Source organism: Podarcis cretensis, assembly GCF_951804945.1.
Source record: "Podarcis cretensis genome assembly, chromosome: 2".
Classification (NCBI taxonomy): domain Eukaryota; kingdom Metazoa; phylum Chordata; class Lepidosauria; order Squamata; family Lacertidae; genus Podarcis; species Podarcis cretensis.
This window is the reverse complement of record NC_137171.1, coordinates 42,595,797-42,620,750: the sequence shown is the minus strand read 5'-3', so window position 1 is coordinate 42,620,750 and position 24,954 is coordinate 42,595,797. Positions and strand designations below refer to the sequence as shown.

The window sequence follows — 24,954 nt, the reverse complement described above, 5'->3', positions numbered from 1 at the left end:
CTTAACATGAAACTGTTCTTAACCTGAAGACCACTTTAGCTAATGGGGCCTCCTGCTGCTGCTGTGCCGCCGGAGCACAATTTCTGTTCTCATCCTGAAGCAAAGTTCTTAACCTGAAGCACTATTTCTGGGTTAGTGGAGTCTGTAACCTGAAGCGTATGTAACCTGAAGCGTATGTAACCTGAGGTACCACTGTACTCTGAACAGCTCCTGGCTAGGCAATAAGATGGAATGGGCTTATGGCCATCTGGCTGGAAGCCATAGCTATTGATTCCACCAGTCACTGCAATTTTGCCACCGGTTACAACAGGTATCTGTGCTTCACAGTGTTCTGACCTCAAGTTAACTCAGGATTTGACAGAACGGAGGAAATTAAACATAAGCATATCAATGGCACACTGCAGCTCTGAATGGCTGAGTTGCAGATCTGGTCCCTGGGTATTTTGAATGCCAAAATAACTTTGATATGAAACTCAAGAACTTCCTCAAGGCCCTTCCTAAAGCCTTTGTGCAATATGTTTACAAGCCTTCTTGCAGATACATAATAAAATAAAAATAATGCAGGCATGGAGAAAGACGAGTTAGTATCTGTTTACAGATAGGTAGCCGTGTTGGTCTGCCATAGTCAAAACAAAAAAAATTCCTTCCAGTAGCACCTTAAAGACCAACTAAGTTAGTTCTTGGTATGAGCTTTCGTGTGCATGCACACTTCTTCAGATACACTGAAACAGAAGTTTCCAGACCCTTCTATATAGTGAGGTGGGGAGGGGTATTACTCAGAAGGGTGGTGGGAATGGGTGATTGGCAGATAGCTGTGATGAGCCTGTTGACGACTCTTAACGACTGCAATAGGTCTTACAGGAAAAAGCAAGGGGTGAGAAGGTGAAAAATGGCTTTGTCATGTATAATGAGATAAGAATCCAAGGTCTTTGTTCAGACCAGGACTCTCCATGGTTTTAAGTTTGGTGATAAGTTGCAATTCAGCAGCTTCTCTTTCCAGTCTATTTCTGAAATTCCTTTGTAGTAAAACAGCTACTTTGAGATCTTGTATAGAATGTCCTGGGAGATTGAAGTGTTCTCCTACTGGTTTCTCTGTCTTGTGATTCCTGATGTCGGACATAAATCAGACATCAGGAATCACAAGACAGAGAAACCAGTAGGAGAACACTTCAATCTCCCAGGACATTCTATACAAGATCTCAAAGTAGCTGTTTTACTACAAAGGAATTTCAGAAATAGACTGGAAAGAGAAGCTGCTGAATTGCAACTTATCACCAAACTTAAAACCATGGAGAGTCCTGGTCTGAACAAAGACCTTGGATTCTTATCTCATTATACATGACAAAGCCATTTTTCACCTTCTCACCCCTTGCTTTTTCCTGTAAGACCTATTGCAGTCGTTAAGAGTCGTCAACAGGCTCATCACAGCTATCTGCCAATCACCCATTCCCACCACCCTTCTGAGTAATACCCCTCCCCACCTCACTATATAGAAGGGTCTGGAAACTTCTGTTTCAGTGTATCTGAAGAAGTGTGCATGCACACGAAAGCTCATACCAAGAACTAACTTAGTTGGTCTTTAAGGTGCTACTGGAAGGAATTTTTTTTGTTTTGAGTTAGTATCTGTCATTCTAAACATCACAAATACTACGACCCAACAGAGGCCTGCAGCATTTGCACAGCGACAGAGAAATCATGCTAGAAATTAATGTTCTATCTGAAGGGAGGCTTTGCAAAATAATTGTGTTTCAAGTGCTGGGATAATATGACATTCCATGATGGAAAAACACAGACTAGAGGGAAGAGATGTGGACCTGTGTGCAATGAATAAACAACAACAATGTGCATTTATTATGTAATAAGTTGCTTGTGAAGAAAAGTTCTGACTCTGGTGTTTGGCTGGAGCCCACCAATTACTTTTTTGCTGAAAGAAACCAGCTAGATGTGGCATTGCTGTGGCGTTCTTTGGAGAATATCAGATCACATCACTGAAAATCTAATGAAGCAAACTAACTTCCATTTAATTAAGGGCTTATATCATCCACAAGGGACGCGGGTGGCGCTGTGGGTTAAACCACAGAGCCTAGGACTTGCTGATCAGAAGGTCGGCGGTTCGAATCCCCGCAACGGGGTAAGCTCCCGTTGCTCAGTCCCTGCTCCTGCCAACCCTGCAGTTCAAAAGCATGAAGTGCAAGTAGATAAGTAGGTACCGCTCTGGTGGGAAGGTAAACGGCATTTCCATGTGCTGCTCTGATTCGCCAGAAGCGGCTTAGTCATGCTGGCCACATGACCTGGAAGCTGTACGCCGGCTCCCTTCGCCAATAAAGTGAGATGAGCGCCGCAACCCCAGAGTCGGCCATGACTGGTCAGGGGTCTCTTTACCTTTTATCATCCACTAACAAGTGAAAGTATCATTTGTTTATTTGTTTTTCAATTTTCAATATTTCTTACCCATCCTTCACCATAGTTTCGTGGGAGGTGGGGTAGAGGTAGAACAATTCAGTGGTACCTCTGGATGCAAACAGGATCCGTTCCAGAGCCCCGTTCGCATCCTGAGCAGAACGCATCCCGCATCTGCGGGTCGCGATTCGTTGCTTCTGCGCATGACGTCATTTTGAGCGTCTGCGAAACCCAGAAGTAACCCTTTACGGTACTTCTGGGTCGCCGCGGGACGCAACCTGAAAAGATTTAACCTGAAGCGTCTTTAACCCGAGGTATGACTGTATTTGTTACAATTATAAAAACAAGAAAACCCATTCCAACAGAACAGAACAATATAAATTCAGCAAAAGTGGTGTGTCCCACAAAACAAAATATCTTCAATGTCAAAGACCAGGGTAAAGAGGTGCAGTGAAAGCTACACAATGAAGGTGCTAGACATACCTCTGTGGGAAAGGAGTGCCACAGTTTAGGGGATGCCACAGTGAAAGCCCTCTCCCAGGCCATATATTCTGCCCTTCTGAGAGTGACTGAACTCCCATGAGAGCCCCTTCTGCATATCTTAAAGGGTCTGTAGGGCTGGAAGGGGTGGGGTTGCCATATTTCAAAAAGTGAAAATCTGAACAAAATTTGGGAAAGCTGTTGAGCGACATGGGTTGCCATACATCCGGATTTCCCCCAGACACAGTTTATTACTGCATAATGGTCTTTCAGATATTATTTGTGGCCTACATCTTTTATCCACCAAGTGAATGTACAATTTAGATAATTACTAGGATTTTGTCTGTCCATTATTTCTGTTTTAAAGGAATACTTTACATCAGATCACTTTCCATTCGCTTGGCTGGGGGTGGGGGGTGGAGTCATGTGTACAAGGGTTGATTTCTTTCTGGTTCCTCATCTTGGAGAAACTTCCCTGCTACTCTCTAATGTGCAGACTTGTCTAGTTGCCTAAAATGGATCATTGGAAAAAAAGAGAAGAGTCCAGAGGTCTTCTGCAGAACCAGAAAGCTGTTGGAGTAGTAGGTACACTGCAGGTTTCCATTATGACCGACCATAAAGAATGTTTCTGATGAGAGCACTATCAAACCAGTCTGCCACTTAGGTTTCAAATGACAGAGAAATCCCTCAAGCAGGCAGGTTAAATGCAGGATGAATGTTCATTGTTGTATAACTGCACTACAAACAAATCAGAATGAATACTCAATAAAAACCAGATTTACTGCTGTGTCAGCTTTATATGAGCAAATCAGGGTGAATGCTTAATAAATAGGTAATCTATTCCTCACTCTTCTTTTCTCAATTTCCCTCTCTCTCTCAGTCTTTCAACATTCTGTGCTACTGACTTATTACTGGGCTGTTTAGGAGTCGTCACCCCCTCAGATTTTTTTTGTATATTTGGGCTACTTCAAGTCTGTGACAGTACTTCTCCTGTGCACAAACATGGGAAGCCTCAGGTTGGTAGTAGTATACTGATTAGGCACTCAGAATTGTACTGACAAATCATAAACACAACAACAGCAACCATGTCTCCCCCCTCCTAAAAAAACACACCACATGGGAACATGTGTTTGTAAAAAGCACAAGCTAGGCTTGGTGCCAAGTATCCGGTCAGCAACTTTTGTTAATTCAGGTTTTCAGCTATAACAGCACACCTTTCCTGCCTAAGGGAGAGTGCAAAGAGAAAAGCCAGAAGGCAAGAGTAGACAACTACCCTGATTATGTAAGATCTAAATGCTCAGGAGGGACGCGGGTGGCGCTGTGGGTTAAACCACAGAGCCTAGGATTTGCCGATCAGAAGGTCGGCGGTTCGAATCCCCGCGACGGGGTGAGCTCCCGTTGCTCAGTCCCTGCTCCTGCCAACCTAGCAGTTCAAAAGCACGCCAAAGTGCAAGTAGGTGTTTCTGTGTGCTGCTCTGGTTCGTCAGAAGCGGCTTAGTCATGTTGGCCACATGACCCGGAAAAACTGTCTGCGGACAAACGCTGGCTCCCTCGGCCAGTAAAACGAGATGAGCGCCGCAACCCCAGAGTTGTCTGTGACTGGACCTAACGGTCAGGGGTCCCTTTACCTTTTAAATGCTTATGACCACAGAAGCACCTGAAATGCTGCAGACCACAAAGAAAATCCAAATTACATGGTTTTTCTGGGGGTAACAGCGATGGCAAAGGCACTATATTTCTGACCAAATATGAGTATTTAGCATTTGCATGAAGTACTTATTCTCTGAGCGTATCTGGACATCCTCAGGCCAAACTCTATTTTGCAAAGGTGATTAAAGGAGACACATATCCAAATAATCATTCAAAATGTGCTCTAGCTACATTTTGCCATTTGCTGAGACAATGGCATCATTTATAGGCCAAGCAAAATAGATGGAGGAGATTGGGTAAGGGAGGAACAGGCTTACAGCAGGGTAAGAAGCCTTGCCAAGGTTGGGGCAGGATTGGGATTTGTTTTTAAATTGCAGGCTGTGTACTTCATCCCTAGAAGTGGGGAACACTCAGTCATAACAAAAATCTACAAAGTCAGGAGAAAATCTTCAACAAAAAGGTGACGCAAGCACTTTTACAAAGCAAAATGAAACTAAAAGTGTAGACAAAATAGTGAGGGGAGGCATTAGATGAACTTGTGCTACATTCATTTGTAAAGTCAAGGTCACAATCCAACAGCTGTCTACAATTCTTGTTTGATGGCAGTTTACACATCACTAGTTGTCTGATGGGGATAGAAAGAAAAAGATTGAATTTTCCCAACGAAGAAAATGCAGTACCGGGAAAATATAATTTCCCCACAGAAGCGCTCTTTGAGGGAGGACACCTGGATCCTATACAACAACTAATGTAAGAAACCACTTTCAATTCACCTCAAAAAACTGGATAAGTCTTGAGATTTGAAGATTTAACAGGTCACAACATCTCTGGAATGTGCATGTCTGGAATTACAGAAGAAACCTATTTGCCTGGTGTCATAGGTCAGAAGTCAAGGCATTCTGAGTTAGGTTTCCTGAAAGTGTTGGCCTTCAAAAATACTGGTGGGAACAAGCTGGTATTTCGTCTCTCTGCTGAATTAACTTTTTTCTATAAGTAGAGCTAAAATTTGGTCAAGATAATTTTTCTAAATGTCATGAAATGCATGCAAAAAAGCTATTACCAAAAGGTCATCCAGTAGTGTAGTTGCATCACCATAAGGATTTTTAAAGATATAAGTACTGCAGAAAATCAGAAATGTTTGTATTAATCAGAAATGTGCCAGATATATGCAACTAAAAGCTTTTAAAAGGGATGAGGAGATGGAGCATGACTTGCAGTGATTTTGATGGTATCTTGGCTGTCTCTGAGTGCTGATCCAGGTCATTGAGCCTGAGCTTCCACAGCCACGGCCCAGTAGATATGTTCTATGCTTATGAAAATATTTAATTCTCTTGCTAACTATGCAGTTTTAAATTCATACTTTATACTTGACTTCTTTTAGTAATGTTTTCTTTTGATTTTTTTTGTTATCTTTGCTGTGTTAGATGTGCATCTGTAGTTGACCTCCTTTGCAATGTTTTATTTTGAAATCTTTAAGATAATATTTTTGTTTTCTATTAATTATGTTGCCTTGAATGTATACTTTCATGTTTTAATGAGTTGTTAGCCGCTTTGAGTTTTTTTTCATAAAAATATAAAGTGGTATAAACATGAAATGAATAAACATGAAACGAATAGAAAACATCCTGGCCCTCACTGACAAGTGACAGTCAAAGAAATCACACTCCCAGCTCTGTTTCTTCCAAAGTCATAAATCAGACTGGTACATAGGCAAGGCACTGGTTACAAGGTTTAGCAGGTGCAAGGAAATTATAGCGACATGGTTAAGCACCAGCTAAGACTTTGATCCAACAAGCAATGTGCCCCTTGCATCTTCCTTTTGAACAGCAAGGTGAACACAGTTCTTAGCACAGCAAACAGATGCAGTCCTGGGACAGGGTAAGTAAATGGGCACTCAGATTCCTATGAGTCGGTTGGGCCTTCAAGGCTTGTCTGTGCTGGTATCTCCATGGAGGCAGAAAAGGAGTCGGCACCAGCACAGCATCTGACTTATTCTCAGTCGTTTCCATAGAAGGGGGAAGCTCTTCACTGATAGGAGGTGGCACCAAAGGCAGCTCCACAATAGGAGAAGTCTGACGAGAGGCATCAGATACCACAGGGGAGGAACACTTCCTTGTCAACCCAGTTGATATCTCCTCTGGATCCAGATGCTTACTCTTTGGATCACGGGCCTCTTCCTTGTATTATGACATTTATTGGGAGCACAATTTTGCTTCCTCCAACCTGCTGGGACCCTCCCCGGGTCATCAAGCTCCAACTCCCCAAACTCCTTCCATTCTTTGATAGGTTTGAACCATCCCCTCCATAACATCTCAGTGGAGCTCATTAAACACAAACTGTTAAAACACAGTTACGAGTGCTGCTGCATGCATTATAAATATACAACGCTATTGCAATCATGCAGTCATTCTTACTGAACTACTATTCTAGCTTGATGGGTCTACTGTGCATCTTCTCACACTGATCACAAACTTGGCCGACACAGAAACCATTAGGTCTTGGAACACTGCACTAATCAATTGCAAGCTTAAATGCTTTATCATCTTTTGGTGGGGCTCCCAACCATTCATAATCAAGGCATGTCAAAACCACAAGTCCATTTCCAGGAGCTTCTGTGGTGTGCTTATGAGACATTGCTATGACCCCAATGAAAACAACACCACCACAATAGTGCCAGACATGGGGTACTGTAAGTGTGTGGGCAAACTGAACAACCAGATGCACAAATAATTAGTAACATCCCTTCTATCCACTGTCTCAGCCCACAGATCTCAAACTCCCTCGTTGTTGGTTTTACAAAGCCTGTAAGATTTCAGAATTGGATCTGAAGATGTGTCCTAAATGTTAGGGGGCAGCTGCTTCACATTCTGGACCCCTGAGAATGCTTGCTTCAACATTCATTGGTCACCAACTTCAAGTGAACGTTTTGGTGATTTTTGGCATCCAGAGCTCTCTCCATTTCCTGCTGCTCCACAGTCAAAGAGCACATCCTTTGTCGGATTTAAAACTTAAGCATAACAAACTCAGAAACATAATGGCAAGTTCCTCACAGAAGGAAGCTACAGATACAGCCGCTCAGAAGAAAGAGCTGTGAGTTTATGAAAGAGACCTTTGTGCGCTGACAGTCAGAGTCTTTAAGAGGCTGGCAGATCTGAAGCAGACTCAGTGTGACATCAGGATAAAAGCAAAAAAAGTTCTTTCAGGCAGCAGAACACATATTATAAGACCACTCTTTTCACTTCAGCAAGCTAACCTGAATACCTCCCTCACCATCAGATGGCAACTGAGACTCTTCTACTTTCACCTACTCCCACTGAGATCGTGTTTTGGAGGAGCAGATTTGCCACCAGTTTCTACAAGTCATTTCCTATGTTATTTGGGAAAAATGTGCAATCCAACCCTGGATCAGTATTGTTCACATTTGTCTGCCAACATAATAACAACTGTTTTAAATGACTCCCAAAGCTTTTACAAAATGAGCTTGGAGGGAGTCATCTCACAGCATCTTGTACTTTCCAAGTATTTGTCTGAAATTAACTGGAGCAGAGGTGGTCACTCAACTGAATGACCATTTGAGTCTGTAGAAAGGTAAAGCTGAGCCAAAATCTTTACTCTCAATCAACCTAGGGTGGAGGTGGTCAGAGGATATCAAATTCTACAGTAAATAGAACACGAATATTGCAGTCAGGATAAGTCAAGTAAATCAAGCACAAGTCCATTATTGTTGATAATATTTTGGGGTTTAAACAACTAAAAATTATGGTAGGTAGTGGTGCTACACCAGAAAGGGGGAAATCATTTTATTTTGGTATTTGCATCCTGCTTTTTCAAGGCAAAATGCCTTCACAAAGTGGCTTGCCAATAAATGCATATGGCATCAACCACAATAGATAGGATGAGATTTCATTTTAAAGGATATGGGGATAGACAAGAACCCCAGCGACAACTATAGTTTCTGAGTCAATTAAACAGAAGCTGACCACACATTTTCAAGCTACTTATAAGGCTAGTCTAAGGATGAATATTGTCTGCCATCTTTATAAAACAACCTCTTAATTACAAACTCTCATTGACCACAGCTATGCAGTAGAAATCTCCAGTCTGTCTAAACTGGCATAAGGGAACTTCATAATGGTGCTTCCAGACAGGGGCTTAATATTGTAAATGGGTCATGGAATATCACAAATTGATTATTGGCAATATTTAAAAATAAATAAATGTTGGATTTATTCAGAAAGGGTAAATCCGGATTACATGGGTGGGGAAAAATATGGGCTGGCATTTTGTTATCAATGACATCATAACAAATTCCTTCTGAAGATGAAGGGGCTTTCAATAATTTTTTTAAAAAAAATATATGTATTTATATACTGCTTAATTGCCAGAGTTTGTGGTATGGCATGGATGCCTGCTGTTCAAAGAAGAGATGGGGAAACAAAAATGCCACTGGGCACATCCAATGCGGCAGCTAGACTGGTGACTGGGGGCGGCCGCCAAGACCACATAACACCGGTCTTGAAAGACCTACATTGGCTCCCAGTACGTTTCCGAGCACAATTCAAAGTGCTGGTGTTGACCTTTAAAGCCCTAAACGGCCTCGGCCCAGTATACCTGAAGGAGCGTCTCCACCCCCATTGTTCTGCCTGGACGCTGAGGTCCAGCGCCGAGGGCCTTCTGGCGGTTCCTTCATTGTGAGAAGCAAAGCTACAGGGAACCAGGCAGAGGGCCTTCTCGGTCGTGGCGCCTGCCCTGTGGAACGCCCTCCCATCAGATGTCAAAGCGATAAATAACTACCTGACATTCAGAAGACATCTTAAGGCAGCCCTGTTCAGGGAAGTTTTTAATCTGTGATATTTTAGTGTATTTTTGGTTTTTATGGAAGCCGCCCAGAGTGGCTGGGGAAACCCAGCCAGATGGGCGGGGTACAAATAATAAATTATTATTATTATTATTATCCCTAAAGTAGTTCTTTGAATCCCAGCCTATGCAAGCTGAACAAATTTGTATTTATTTTCTTGTTTTGGGTTTTATTCTGACACTGGTATATCTGGTGAGAGACATGAAGCTATATATAGCAGAGTCATTCTGTGTCCACAGGAAGTGCTGTTTAATCTCTCTGTGGCTCCAGAGATTTCAGACATTGCTCACACACATTTTCGAGCCTATCTTTGCAGTCTTAAGGGCTAGAAACTTGCATGAAAGGAAAGACATGACAACATGAACATGCAATATGCTAGCTTGCGTGTTCAATGTAAAAACTTTATCTTTCTGTGCTGCTGCAGCATCACAATACTGCCCACCCCCTTAAAAAAAAATACCCACGTAGACTTGGCATCAGATACCAACTATCTGTATGCCTCTTAAAGAGGCCAGATTTCCCATTTTTTTGCAAACCACGGGAACCTAAGCTGGAAACTGGCTGAAAACTATGAAAGTCATTTGGAAATTAATATGTTCCCCCTCTCAAAGTCCTAAATTTTCTTATACACTAACTAATGCATGTGCAAGATTCCTTTCTGAGATGTAGTTTTCACGAGGCCACTTGGGATTTGTAATACACTGCCTAGGCAACTATGGAGCGCTCGCTTTCCTTCCTTGCAAGTGGCGTGTGATGCCACTTTGTCCCTTGATTAGCTGTTGCTCCATGTTTGTAAGCATGGGGCAGAGGCAGGAAGATGTGGCGGTGGTTGGAGCACTGGCACAGGCAGCAACACTTTTACTTGGGAGATGAGTGGTGAATGCTGTTCAAAAGGAGACATCTCTTTTCCCTACTGGCCTTCTTCATCTCCCACCCAATCTTGCAAGTGGAGCCAGATCCAGATCAGCAATTTTGCAAGTTTTCTGGCAGAAGTGGAAATTGCAGAGGCAGGACTGGTTGATGTGGAGACTGAGAAGAGAGTGAGGTCTGTGCTATGGTGGGGCAGGGGCAGAGGCTCACTCCAGTGACCGGATGATAGTTAGTTGTGTCAAAGTTAGAGTATGCCCATCTTAGTTAAATGAGAGCTTCTGTGAGAAACAAGCTTAAATGAGGAGGGGGATGGGTGACTGCTCAGTCCTGTTGAATGTAACTGTCCAGAAAAGTGTAGGATTAGGATTTTTTAAATCACTACATTTCCTGTCCCAACACAACAGCCAGGCTTGTGATGTGTTTTTCTAAATGTTTACATGATGCATACAGCCCAAGGGAGGACCTGTGAGTTATTTTATCTGGAAAATTCCTAGCTGAATTGATTGCTTGTGTAAAAACTTCAGAGCCACAGTATTGCTCAGAAAATTATATAGTCATTTTTAAGAGTTTCTAAATTTTGAGAATCAATGCATCACCCACCAACCTTTTTGAGTGCTTCGTTCAAGAAACAGAGACTACAATATATAGATGCATATTCGTGTAAAATTATTGATTTTAATTACGACTAGAAACCCATATTTAGGGGCAAGGCAATTTCCAGAGAAGCTGCTCAGTTCCCAAAATATTTGCTGGTTTTAATATACTAGTAAGACAACAAGATCGGTTTCTTCTACACCCTCTCAACAAAAGCTTAGAAACTCCTACTGAAAGCAGGCTACAATTATACAGAATTACTTCATCCAGAGGTGGATGAAGAATTACTTCATCCAAAGACACTGAGAGAATAGGGGACAAAATGACCAGGCCCATCACTGGAGAGAAAAGGGGGAAATAAATAGGCTTGCCATACATCCAGAAAATTCAGGACATGCCCAGAAATCAGACGCCCAAAATGGCGTCTGGGGCAATTTTTTTGGATTTTTTCCTGGGGTTTCTTTGCTGGGCACATGGTGAGGGCTCCAGTTGCCCATGGTGCCGCTGCTGTTGGCACTGCCCGCTGCTTCCCTTATTTGGCCGTGCGTGGCTGCCCTGTCAGGGAACTGCTTCTCTGGGGCATGCGTGGTGCACTAGATGGCAGTGGCACAATGTCCTGAGTGCAGTGGGCTCTTGCCGTGGCTGCAGTGCCCTGAGTGCAGTGGGCTCTTGCCATGGCCGCAGTGCCCTGAGTGCAGTGGGCTCTTGCCGTGGCTGCAGTGCCCTGAGTGCAGTGGGCTCTTGCCATGGCCGCAGTGCCCTGAGTGCAGTGGGCTCTTGCCGTGGCTGTAGTGCGAGCACCTTATACTCATTTCCCAGGGGCCTGGACCCACCGTTTACGTCTCCGAGCCTGCCCACCCAGCCACAAGGTGCGAGTGCCCCTCCCGACAACTCCCACTGTCTCCTGCAGGTAAAAGGGAGGCAACACAGGCTCATGTGCAAGTGAAGCAATGGCCAGATGTGCCCACTGAGGGAAGCGGGAAGGCAAGGAATCCAGGGTGGGTATTGGGGGGGGGTGTCAAGATTTTTACTTTTTGAAATATGGCAAGCCTAAAAATAAAAGGTAATGAAACTAAAGGCTGAACGCTACACACCTTTGTGTGACCCAACTCAGTGCATATGCTGTCACCTGTATGGAGTGCTGAAGTTTCTTGCCTTACTTCAAAGTCCTAGCAGTTAACCCCACAGCATGCCCAGGAGGTTTACTGAGCAGTCAAAGCAAAGGCAATAGTGACCAGGCAAACCTGCTTCTTGCAGGCTACCAAACACTCAGTAGTTAAGATGCCTTATTTTTGTGTTCAGATTAATTCTCATCTGTCATAACTGAGATACCATCCATGACAGATATCTGTTATAGCTGAAATACCAGGATGGCAGTCAGTGGTGTAGTGGAGCAAGGACAAAAACACTGCCACTTATGTCACAGCAGGGATGACGATATCATCTCCTGGGGCACTATCTGCCAATCCTCTGCATGCCAAATAAATACACTCTAGTCTTCTCAGAAACTAAGAAACTAAGCATAGAAAGAAAGCACAAACATCTAAAGGTTAAGCTGCCATGTTTATTTTGGAAAATTCTGAAATCCCTTTATTATGGCCAACTGGTAGGTCATAAAATAACAAGGAACCTTCCGAGTCCAGCAGAAATTGTCATAAGACTGGAGGGTGGTTATGAATAAAAAGCTAACTTGGAATTGACGTCAGCATTGGGTATAGGGAATGTTGTGAAGGGAATACACTTCATCATTTCCCACTGCACCACTGATGGCAGTACTGACTATCATCAGGACCTTGACAATATTTATCACTGAAAGGAACCTATGAACATGGCAATCTCCTAACAAACAAATGCCAGTGGTGCAACATAGTACGTTGTTGAGAAAAGAGCAGGTCACAGCATCAGCCATGTCCAAGCTTGTTAATACTGCTGTATAGCACAAGAAGATGATATAAAACTGAAGTGCCAGAAACAGAATGTCTTGTGCAGGGGTGATCCACTCCTAACCCACAGGACCAACTGCACCCCCCCAAAAAAAATCCACCCCCAAGAGCAAACCACAGTATAGACAAAAAAAATTAATATAGATACAGCAGTATCTCGGGTTACAGATGCTTTGGGTTACAAACGCTTCAGGTTACAGACTCCGCTAACCCGGAAGTAGCACCTCGGGTTAAGAATTTTACCTCAGGATGAGAACAGAAATTGCACGCCGGCTGTGTGGCAGCAGCGGGAGGCCCCATTAGCTAAAGTGGTACCTCAGGTTAAGAACAGTTTCAGGTTAAGAACGGACCTCCGGAACGAATTAAGTTCTTAACCAGAGGTACCACTGTACAGTGCTGAGGTAAGGCTGTTGTTTTATGCTATACATATTTCTCTGTCCTCCTTCATGACTAACAGAAACAAAACAAGCTAGGTAACCAAGAATAAGCCAACACCACCAAATTTGTGAATTTCATACAAGCTGTAGGATTCAGCTTTCCTTGGCATACAATACAAGGAACATTTGAACAGAGTTTTGATTTTCTTTTAAGCACTTCAAATGTACAGATGGGTACCCAGCCTCCAACGAACTCAATGATTCACAAAACAGAATGCGCAGTGGATGTCAAGGCGTTATGCTGCTCATCAGTAACAACATTCAGTGAATGCCTTTGACACATTCCGCACTGTGGTCACAACAGCAATTCATGGCACTCTCTGGGGGGAAATGCTGTGTTTACAGAGTCACGTTTACTTACTGTACAGTATGTTTGTTCTTCGTAAGTAAGTGCTTCCAATGTCTAAGTTCTTTTAGAAAATGAACTCTGCAGTCAGAATGAGAGCAGATTCTCCTGCATTCCTGTGGAACTACAGAAGTGTCCGATGTCACCTCAGCATATTCCTATGTTGTGCACGTGTCTCATAGACAAAGAACAACACAAACAACAGCAGAGGAAAATGGCAAATCAGCCATTTGTAGCAGAGGGGAAAGTGGCAAAGCTCAGGAGGAGCAGGAAGCATTGCACCTGTTGCAGCCTTCTCACAGTCTCAATTACACACATGGGATAAGGACAATTTCTGTTGTATGTACTTCTTTTAAACATTTGTCTTTCACAGTTTTCCTTGGAATGTACCACTGCACAGTGCTACAGACTATTACCTTAAATAGGCATAAAGAGGATTATCAGTTAAAACATGCATGCCCAAACGGCTAAGCAGCAAGACAGCCATTTTTACTTGCACAGTTGGCATATGAAGTCAAAGGATACTATTAGCGTCACAGCTTTGACAAACCTATGATATAAATACTTCAGCGTATTAGTCTGCATAAAACAGTTATTGGGCTAGGGCTTTCTACCATGCATCACTTAAATTCAGACCCCTGTCTGTGGTGCTGAATTCACAAATTACAACTAGGCTGCTGAACTCTTGAGAACCATTTTGATCCTCTTCTTATATGTCACAAGCAAACATATTACAGGCCACTTCATACATTGCACTGAAGGAAGTGCACAGTCTTCTACTTGGATGCAATTAGTCACAGCAACAAAACCATCTTGCAGTGGCTTCAGACAACTATCTAGGCTGATATTTCTTCACTTTCATCTCAGAGGCCTGCCTGGCCTTTATCTTTTATCTACTTTGAAAGAAACAAACCTATAAAAGTTGTTTTGCTTTTTTTTTTTTTAAGAAAGTGCCTATCATTACAATGCACTGGACTTACCAGTCACTTTACAGGCTTCCAAAGCAGCATCTGGCTGTTGATGAGTAAATGGTGTCAAAAAGCTGGGCTCCTCTTTACGGTTACACATCTCATCCGTCACTTTCCCCTCTCTACTCGCTGCTTCTAGTTTCTCTGAAGAACCAGGGACAGTCTTCTTGAGAACAATCCCCCCTTCCTTTGACGCCCCCACCAAAGCCACATTTTCCAGAGATGTTTTTGCATCTTTAATAAAGGCAGTTATTCTTTCTTCACCTTGAGGGCACTCAAAATCCTCTTTTTTTGACACCAGGGACATTGGCGCAGTATTTTCTCCATCATCCTTGTGCTCTTTCTGCTGTTCTGATAAAGTAGTGGGAATAGCTTTCTCCATTCCTTGTGGATTTCACCGTGTCAATTTGACAAACCAAACATCAAGGCTTTGGGTGGATTTGCATCAATTACTGCCAGACAACCTATAATAAAAAAGTGACAAAATGTTCAAAAGACTGAATTTCACACAAGCCCTTTTCAGACATTTTGGTTAAGATGCAGTACACTCAACAGCTTCTGAATTTATATAACAAATGCTTTAAAAATTGTAGCTAAGGCCTAAGAACAGCTCACATTTCTAGTGTGGAGCACAGCAATTCCTATTTCAACAGACTAGCATGCTACAAGAAAATGAAAAATATGAAAAATGAAAAACATATTAACCTCAACTTCACTGTAGGACAGAGGGTGGCCAACCTGCAGCATGTGAACAGGTAGTAGGTTGTAGCATGCCCAGGTAGTAGGTTGTAGCATGCCCAGACTGGACAGGAAGGTTGGCAGGTCTGGCCATGACCCAGTAACAAGTCTGAATCAGTCCTGCGGTGCCAGCTCAGTCCCTGACCCAGCAGCCTTGAAGCCACTATAACCTTTGTGAGGGATTGCAAACCTGTGGGCCTCTAAATGTGGTTTGTCTACAGGTCTCCTCATTTCTGACCACTAGCCGTGATGGCGCCTGAACATCATGTGGAAGCCTACAGGTTTCTCACACCAATTCTAAGTGGTATTATATCATGCTTTGGGCTTTCTCGTTATTTGGCAACAGTGGCTATTAGCCATAATTGTCATGTTCTACCTCCACTGCCAAGAGGCAGTATGCTTTGAATGGCAGTTGTTGTGAACCAACGGTGGGGAGAGTGTTACTGCACTCAGATACCGAGTCTAAACTTCCCAGAATAGGCCCCTGTGTTTGGCCACAGTGCTGGACTAGGTGGTCCTTTGGCTTGATCCAGCTGATCTCTAAATGTTCTTATTATCACAATCAAGAGTCATAGGGGGTTTTCCCCCCTACAACTGACTACCATGACTATCCTTCTGGAACTTGCCAGGAAGATTGTCCACAATGAATTATCTAGTTTGGGATTTAAGAGTAGGTCCATACCTTCACTATAAAATAACAGCGGGATGAGCTCTATAGACTTCTCCACATCCTTAATGAAAAATGTGTCTTAACCACATTTTAGCCGTTGCCAAGATGTTTCTGAATGGGAACTTGAGGCACTAATAGTGCTGCAGCACAAGCATTAAATTGTATCACTGCAATCTATGCTCACAAATCAAGTCATCTCCTCAGAGGAGAATGGTTGCATTGAGTGCAAGTGAAAACAAGGAAGGGTAACTGTATAACACTTATGTTCACCAGGTCCACAGAGATACCCTACTTCCCTTACAACAGTTTTCTTTTATCTTGGCTGTTGGACTACAACTCCCACCAACCCTGACGGGAGTTGTAGTCCAACAGCATCTGGGGACCTCACTTTAGAGAACACTGCCTTACACGACACCTAATAGGATCCACAGTTCAACAGCTGTAATGGGATGCAAGGGCAAAGCATTCCACATAAATAAGCAAAAGATATTACCATCATGGGGTGATGGGAAAGAGAGGAATCTGCTGAATTGTGGGCTGGTCTGCAACTATGAAACCAACTCAGATCAGCATCAACAGAAATAAATAATAATAATAAATAATAATAATAATTTGTTATTTATATCCCGCCCATCTGGCTGGGCTTCCCCAGCCACTCTGGGCGGCTTCCAACAAAATATTAAAATACAGTAATTCATCAAACATTAAAAGCTTCCCTAAACAGCATTCACAGCATATTGATGCAATCCACCTTTGGGATATCATAATTCAAGGGATGTGCTCTTGGGAATTTTCTTTTACCTTCCTCTGTATACTCATAATGACTATGCCTACACACAGGATTTATTGTTTGTTATCGAATTATGTGAAATCTTCTGTTTTCCAACTAGCTACTATGCCATTTCTTATCAACGCTGCTCTTTCTAGTTTCAGGCCTACAGAACTGAGCTAAACCCTCATAAAACAAATTTTAAAGCAAGACATAATGGAGTTCATTGTGGGTTCAGGCAATTCCTTCAAACTTGTACTGTCACATTGAACAAAATAATATGCTGAAACCAATTTCATACACAGCAAGAAATACAGAACTCATTAATGCATTTTAGACATGTCCTATTAGTTTAAATATATTTATATATTTATTAATAAGAACCCCTATTTGTTTCAGAGATCCCAATTAATTCTCGGCACAGAAACCACCTTTCTTCTAGAACTGGCTGTGTATATATTATCTCTCACGCACATCCACTACATGCTCTTGTCACTGGGCCCCTCTTACGAGTCCTATTATCTCTTCAACTACCCCACACCCTGACCAGTTGAACTAGCTACCAGTGAGACACAAGTTATTTTTGTCCAAATTTATCAGTTCCAATGTCATTCTACATTAAAACTGACTGGGGAGAACACATGCCATGAACATACAACTTGCTCTCTATAAAACTTTAATTTCAAAATCATTATTTTGCAATCTGGATTACCTCACAACTTTCCTCAGCAATTAATATGAAATATACTACCACATACACACAATCCTCAGGTAAAGGACACATAACAAACAAAACAATGTCAATGAATCACAGTATTTGGGAATCTACTGTTAACAGCCCAGTCCATTTCATGTTTATAGAGTCTCATGAGCAGAACCATAATCACAGGATGATTCTACCAGCAGAAGGGAACTCCTCCATATTCAAGCTATTGGGTTCACTGCAACTTAAAGGTAAAGGTAAAGGGACCCCTGTTAGGTCCAGTCGCAGACAACTCTGGGGTTGCAGCACTCATCTCGCCTGGCTGAGGGAGCCGGCGTACAGCTTCCGGGTCATGTGGCCAGCATGACTAAGCTGCTTCTGGCGAACCAGAGCAGTGCACGGAAATGCCATTTACCTTCCAGCCGGAGAGGTACCTATTTATCTACTTGCACTGCATGCTTTCGAACTGCTAGGTTGGCAGGAGCTGGGATCGAGCAACGGGAGCTCACCCCGTCGTGGCTTACTTACAGGTAAATGGGCCTCAGGCTGAAAGCCTATACTCACTTATCTAGGAGCAAACTCCTTTGAAACAGGATTTGTACTTCTAAGTAGACATTGGTTTTCACATACATGTGCATACAGTGGCAGCTAAGAATTCTATACAGACTTTTTTCTCTCAGGCTTCCCAATACTTAGAGAGGGGTCCCCCCCCTAAAAAAAAATACACTTAATGAAACTGCGAAAGAACTTTAGGTTAAAATTCAAGCCAGAAATTTAGCAATGGAAAAGAAGTGACCACAGTATGCTTCAAAAGCTTAAACCCCAAATCAGAAAGAACTAACTAATTACAAAACAAAATGAATTTGTCAGTCAGAGAACTATCTTCATTTAATAATATTTTAGCAGAGCAGACATAAGAGGCCCTTACATGTTGCCTAGTCCACAGGCATCATGTTATTATCCTATAGGGCTACTTCTATCGAGCCCAGATTTGTTCTCTTTCTACTGTACAGTACTTGCTAGAATCTAGAACCAAGATGCAGAATGTCCATTTGGAACCTCGAGAAGTGCTGTAACTTAGCAGTGAGCACTGAAGAGTGTGCACAAACCAGTGCAAGCAACAGAGCAACAAATGTAGTTACCACTAGGAGGAGATAGATGCCCAAAAGTGGTGATAAGTGAGGCTATGGCAATCTAAGTAAACACATGTGGCTGGTGCATGAGAGGTGCAAGATAAAATACAGGAGACAACAGCTTAGCAAGTCTTTTTCCTCAAGGTGACAAACTTGTTGCACCTTTCTTCCATACAGGCTGTTCCTGGATGACACATTCACCAGACGAGCCACAATAATCACCCTGAAACATGTCTTCCCAATCTGTCACACTGTGGCATGTGCCAGGAGTGACCTTGTAAATCCAGTATTAGTTCACAAAGATGCTACAGAAGAAGAGCAGCAATAACATTAGGTCTATATACATAAATACTTTGCCTGGCATCATCATCATAATCATGAGAGGCAATTTGGTTCTCTAACTGCCTGCCCTATTAGGTTCTTCTTCTGGTTTTGAGGCTGAAGAACTAAGCAGGCCATGCCACCAACAAGCTACCTCTGACAACTATCATTGCACAGAAAATACTGGCCAAGGTGGACTGATGCACTGCCAGAATTCCTTCTCTTGTGCACCTTTGCCAGAAGAAAGCAGAGCAAATTACTCAAGGAGGAAATTATTTTGGCAGTTACTGAGTAATTAATTTTTCTAAAGTGGCAGTTATTAAAAGCACAGTTCAGGCACTCAAAATTGCCATAGAAGCCTTTTATAGGGTTAAGTTCAGAAATATAATACAGAAACTTCATCATTTGCCACAGATACTGTAGAAAAACACAGACACAAAAAATGAAAAAGAATGGGATTAGTTCCACAGAAAGGTTTCACACAGCAATACAAGTTCACATTTTTCAGATTATTATAATCTGGATCCACCAAAACGTGCTGGAGCAGTACAATTATCAAAACCATTTAAATGAAACTAAACTGCAATAGCATGTAAGTTTACTCTGAAGTAAGACCCGTTATATTTTTCCTCAGGTTAGAGTGCACAAGATTGCAGCCTAGGAATGATATTTCTGTTTCTAGTGCCCAAACTTTGTGTTTGTGTGTAAAACTTCCTGGTTAGCAGACCACAATTGTCATGTCTTGTTGAATGCCTTTATGTACCACTTTCTGTCACAAGTGACCTCTAGACAGTTTAATTTAGTGATAAGATACTTTGTTGGTACAGTATATAGAAGCAATGCAACTTGAAAGAGAAAAATCAATCTGATGAAGAATTTGAGAAAATTATTTAAGTAACACTATCCATGTACAGTACAAGTTTCTTTACAGACATTACTCTGGAGAGATATGCCTCAACCCCAGAGAAGTTACAATCTGAATTTTCCCATTATGGCTTAGGCAAGGTGAGCAGAGAGAGACTATTAACAGATCCAAGAAGAGTTTCCAAAGAATCTTTTCAGGAGCTGTGGTCTCTCCCCTCCGAAAATAGGATAATTTACACAAAGAAGTGCTCTTTGGGCTCTCTTTCTCTGGCACCATACATAGGGCCATGTTCACAGAAACCCTTCCACATATATTATTTTTCTGAAGAGGCTAAATAACCTGCCTATATTGTTCTATACCTTGCTGCATTTCAGCTCAGAAATTCATCTTCAAAACGTTAGGAGAGTCTGCTGAATCAGGCCAATGGGCCCGCCTAGTCCAGCATCCTATTCTCACAGTGGCCAACTAGATGCCCGTGGGAAACTCACAAGCAGGATTCAAGCACAAAAGCATCCTCCCCTCCTGTGGTTTCCATCTTCATCATAAACCAATTAACAGAGCTACCATTACAGTAAAATGTTATGAAGCGTTTTAATAACTTGGTCACAATGAAAAAGCCATGCATTCAGTCTTTCAGCTGCAATCACAAGCCTTCAAATACACAAGGCATAGCTAATCAACAACTGCCTAAACATGCAAGCAGACTGAGTTCTAAATTTAATAAAAACAAGCATTTTAAAAGAAGTTAATTCCACAGCTTCAGTGCCAAATGCATGCATACATATGAGTCTCCAACTATTACTTAGCAGGTCTTCCCATTACACACATTTCTGCAGTAACACATCATGGAGGAACCAATAAGCAACTGTTAGAGGCCTAGGGAATACTAGCAGGCAAAAGAAGCCCCGTTTTCCATCACCAGTCAAGCAATCTGCCACCCATGAGAGGCAAAGAGCAACTCTCCAGGGTGTGCAATCAAATAGTAAACTCTGTTTCTACCTGTCCCCACCAATTTATTTATCTTTTAATATTTCTATACAGTACTGCTTTTCAGTTTATTCCCCCCACAAGTTTATAACAATACAAATAACCATATACCAAAAACAATTAGTGTCAAAACTGTCCAACAGAAATAACAATATACCGTACATACTAGACAAACCTCTTTGGCAGAGAACTCCATAAGTGGAGGGCCTTCCCCAACCAAGAGAGACTTCTCTCCAGTTACCACTCACTTCATCTCACATTATTCCTAAAAGACTCCCAACAACTTACTTGTTTTCCTGCCTGCGTCTGTATAAGAAACATGAAAGCTAGGAGCAGAGCAAAGGAATCTGATAGCTTTAGTAAACTCTAAGCCCTAGCTGGACTTTTCATCTCTTATTTGACCTAAATCTGTAACTTCTAGAAAGGCAAACAGTTACATGCCTGCAGTAAGGGAGACTTGGAGCCTAGGACTTGCCGATCAGAAGGTCGGTGGTTCGAATCCCCGCAACAGGGTGAGCTCCCGTTGCTCGGTCCCTGCTCCTGCCAACCTAGCAGTTCGAAAGCACATCAAAGTGCAAGTAGATAAATAGGTACCGCTCTGGCGGGAAGGTAAACGGCGTTTCCGTGTGCTGCTCTGGTTCACCAGAAGCAGCTTAGTCATGCTGGCCACATGACCCGGAAGCTGTACGCCAGCTCCCTCGGCCAATAAAGTGAGATGAGCACCCCAACCCCAGAGTCAGCCATGACTGGACCTAATGGTCAGGGGTCCCTTTACCCTTTACCTAAGGGAGGTATACATTTGGTCTCACTCCACATCCCAACACCAATGGTGCCAAAAATCAACAATACATACTACCTCCCTGAAAAAATATTCATTATGCAGTTCTTCTATCTCCGTCACTAAGCATGCCTTTAACTCTCACTGTACACAGGTTAAGATGCATCCAAGTACTCTCAACAGTTCTGGCACTACCTGTTCTATTTCACCTTCAGCATCCCACTACTTCCTTTCCAATGGACAGTGCCAGCTGAAAATACGGAAACTAAGGTCTGCAAATGACATAACCACTTAACACAGGAAGACATCTGGGTATGGTAAAGATAAATACAATATAATAATTTAAGCAGAAAATGCCTCACCCCATATTAACTTCAAAACATTTTAAAGTGCACCAATATTGTCCAAGGCTTCATATTTCACAACCTGATAGAAACAATGCTTACTCAGCACAGTCAAAATAATTTCTATTGGTCTTTCTACCAAGTAAGTAGGTTTAGGATAATAGTCTTAAGCACTGTCCTAACCGATTCTTTGATTTGCTGCAGCAGCAAACCTTTGGCAAATTGCCCAAGTGAGAGCACGCACCAAATAAATTGCCACTATCAATGGATAGGAAACTTAGTTCTTAGTAGACATGTATAGGATTGTGTTGCAAGTCCCACAGAGTGCAATGGGGCTCACTCTCTCAGGTAATCAAGTACAGCAACTTAAAGAGGGGGAGAAGAGGCAGAAATCTGACACAAAGTAGACCTATGTCTGTGAGTCCTCATCCTAATGGGTGCAGCAGTTCCGTGTATTGCACTAGTTCAACCTCATCCATTTCTCACAAGTATAACTTCATGTAACAGCGCATGACAACATAGAGGAACTGTGCCAAGGAGAAGACAGTGGCTTCTTTACAATGAAGCCCCCAAACTCTTGGATCTTTGGGTCAAGCAAAAGGCAGGTGTCCTCTCTTGTCCCACCCACCTCGAGGCTCATTTGCTCTCCCTCCCAGAGGAAACACTGACTTACCGGCTTGCTGAAGAACCTCGGGAATCATTCATGCCCCCACCCTAAGCACCACCACCCCACTCACCCATGCAGAGGGTGTGTGTCCCTTCATGAGCATCCCGCTCAGTCTCATCACCTGATGCCAGGTCCGGATGCCCATCACTCCACGCACACCTGTGACCCGCCTGCCGCTCGGAAGTCCTTCGACGGACACCTTCCCCCTTCCCCGGCACCTGTCCGCCTTCCCGGGCGCCTCCCCCCAGTCACCTGCAACCCCCTCGGGTGTGCCTCGCCGCCCAAGCCTCCTCGAGACAGGGCACCTGCCACCTTCCACCTGCCCCATTCGGACTCCCCACCACTTGACCTCCCCACTCCTCTCCGCTCCAGGGGGGAAGAGCAGCCGGAGCTCTCGCCCGGCTCGTGGCCTACCTGTCACTTACCTCCCTGACAGCAAGGCTCATTCACGGGCGCTCCTTCCCTCCTCCTCCTCCTCCCTCCTTCCCTGTCACTTGCCCTCCTCCTAGGCACCGCCTCCTCGTCCCCTCCTGGCTCCATCCCCTCCGGTCAGGTCCTCCTTTCCCAGCCTCGCCGGGGCGCACTCACCATCTTGCGCCCAGTGCTGCCGCCGCCGCCCCGCGCTGGGTGCTCAGGGCTTTCTCGTTCCCCCTCGGCAGCCCCGCTGCACCCTCCTCTTCTGCCCTCCACCCGGCTCCGGCCTCTTCAGCAGCAGCAGCCGAGGCCGCCGCGCCGGGGACATGGCTCCTTTAAATCCTCCTCCTCTCTTTCAGCTTCTCCCCCCGCGCCACCACTCCCCGCTCCGTCCCACCAACTCCCTCCCTTTCTCTACCCGGCCAGCCCAGCTGCCTGCGCCGCTCCCGCCGCGCCCCCCTCCCCTCTCCTCCTTCCGAGTCGCGACCGCAGAGCGTCTCTAGCAACGCGACAGCAGCGGCGCCATGTTGGGAGAGGCAAAACGAACTCTTTCCACCCCCACCTCTCGCTCCGGGATGACGTCATGGGGCCGCCGAGGCCAGGGCCTCGGGCAACTATATTGCGCGAGCGGGGCAGGCTGGGGTTGGGTGTCTGAACTAGCTAACGGGCCGGGGCACTGGGACAGCTGTGGTGACTCAACTTGCCCAGGGTCAAAGCAAATACCCTCCGAGCTGTGGCAACGTGGCTTCTCTCTTGGTGGCCACCTGTCTCCGGAAAAGAAAACCAGGCGCGGGCCACGTTATGTCCAAAAGCCCGTGGCCATTGGGGAGGAGGGAGAGAGGGCAGCGGGCAGGTGCATTGGCGCTTCTTGCCAGGAGTTACGCCTGAGGAGACCGGCTGGGGCAGTCGCCCCGGGAGGGAGGGAGGGAAGAAAGGAGGGAAACCTGCATGGCTCCTTTCTCGTTTCACCGGCCAGCGGCTCCTGTCACACGACGTCCAGAAGCGCTAGCCTCGAATACACTTACTTCTGACTTGGTCCAGCACGCATGGCGGGAAGGAGGCGCGCCCCCTATCGGAGAGCCCTATTGCTAACCCCCTCAGCGCCCCGAAATCAAAGCGAAAGGGCGCCAGAAGAACCCATACACACAAGTTCTTCAGCCTTTGATATGAGTGGGGTTTAGCTGGGTGGCAAACCTAAAAGCGAGCGATCCGGCCGCATCAGGCGTCCAAGCACCCAGGGCGCATCAGGCGTCCAAGCACCCAGGCGAACGTCCGTGTTCCGAAGTGAAGGCGGGACAGCTCACCCCACCCTTGTAAACACCAATCAACAATACTGATAATGAAAACGTATTTACTCTCCACGACCAGAGAAACTAGACGTTCATTCTTTGAAGCTGTGCATTAACGCCGCCCTCTTAATTTTGGATATATTTTTTTGTTTCACTTTGCTTTCATTTAATCCAGAAATAATTGAGTAAAAATAAAAGATCATCAGAGTTGACTGCCAAGTATGCATGCCTGCGGGCTTCACACAGGCACTGTGAAATCAGGATGCTGGACTAAATGGGCATTTGGCCTGATCCAGCAGCTTCTTATGTAATTATAGGATTACAACTTTAGTATTAACAGAACAAAAAGCAAGCCTGGCCAAATGAAAATCCTGCACAACCAAGAGACTGTGATTCCTGTAATAAAATTACCAGGGCTTGTTCCAGTCAGCAGATCTCTCTGTACATTTCTCCAACATTATTACACCATCCAGCATTTTCCAAACATCTAGCCCATGATTCCAATCTCCTATTTTGTCTCTCTATGATCCTCATGAAACCCACGCTGCAATACAATTTAGGTTTACTCAGAAGTCCCACTAAATTCTTTGAGAGGCTACAATCCTACACCCGCTGAACTTTTTGTGACTTCTCTCCTTGAAAATGTCTCCAGTAATTGAACTGGAATGACGGCATCAGGAAAGGGGGGGGGGGAAGAGACCCAAATTGCCCTTACAATATGGGGTTGCAT

At 44.0% G+C, this 24,954-nt stretch overlaps 1 protein-coding gene across 9 annotated transcripts in view; it reads right to left on the bottom strand.

The window, feature by feature from the left end:
* The window catches only part of WIZ (WIZ zinc finger), a 59,760-nt gene extending 35,679 nt beyond the window's left edge, over nt 1–24,081 (bottom strand). For 6 of the 9 annotated variants that reach the window (XM_079965841.1, XM_079965846.1, XM_079965847.1 and 3 more), the window contains exons 1-2: nt 22,947–23,008; nt 14,559–15,010 (exon numbers count right to left, since the gene is read on the bottom strand). In XM_079965841.1, the coding sequence (XP_079821967.1) occupies nt 14,559–14,928 (370 nt within the window). In that variant the 5' untranslated portion in view covers nt 14,929–15,010; nt 22,947–23,008. Of the gene's footprint in view, nt 1–14,558; nt 15,011–22,642; nt 22,667–22,946; nt 23,009–23,109; nt 23,313–23,960 lie in introns of those variants that run through there. The other 3 variants (XM_079965843.1, XM_079965842.1, XM_079965844.1) reach the window with 3 other exon arrangements.
* Nucleotides 24,082–24,954: the final 873 nt, after the last annotated feature.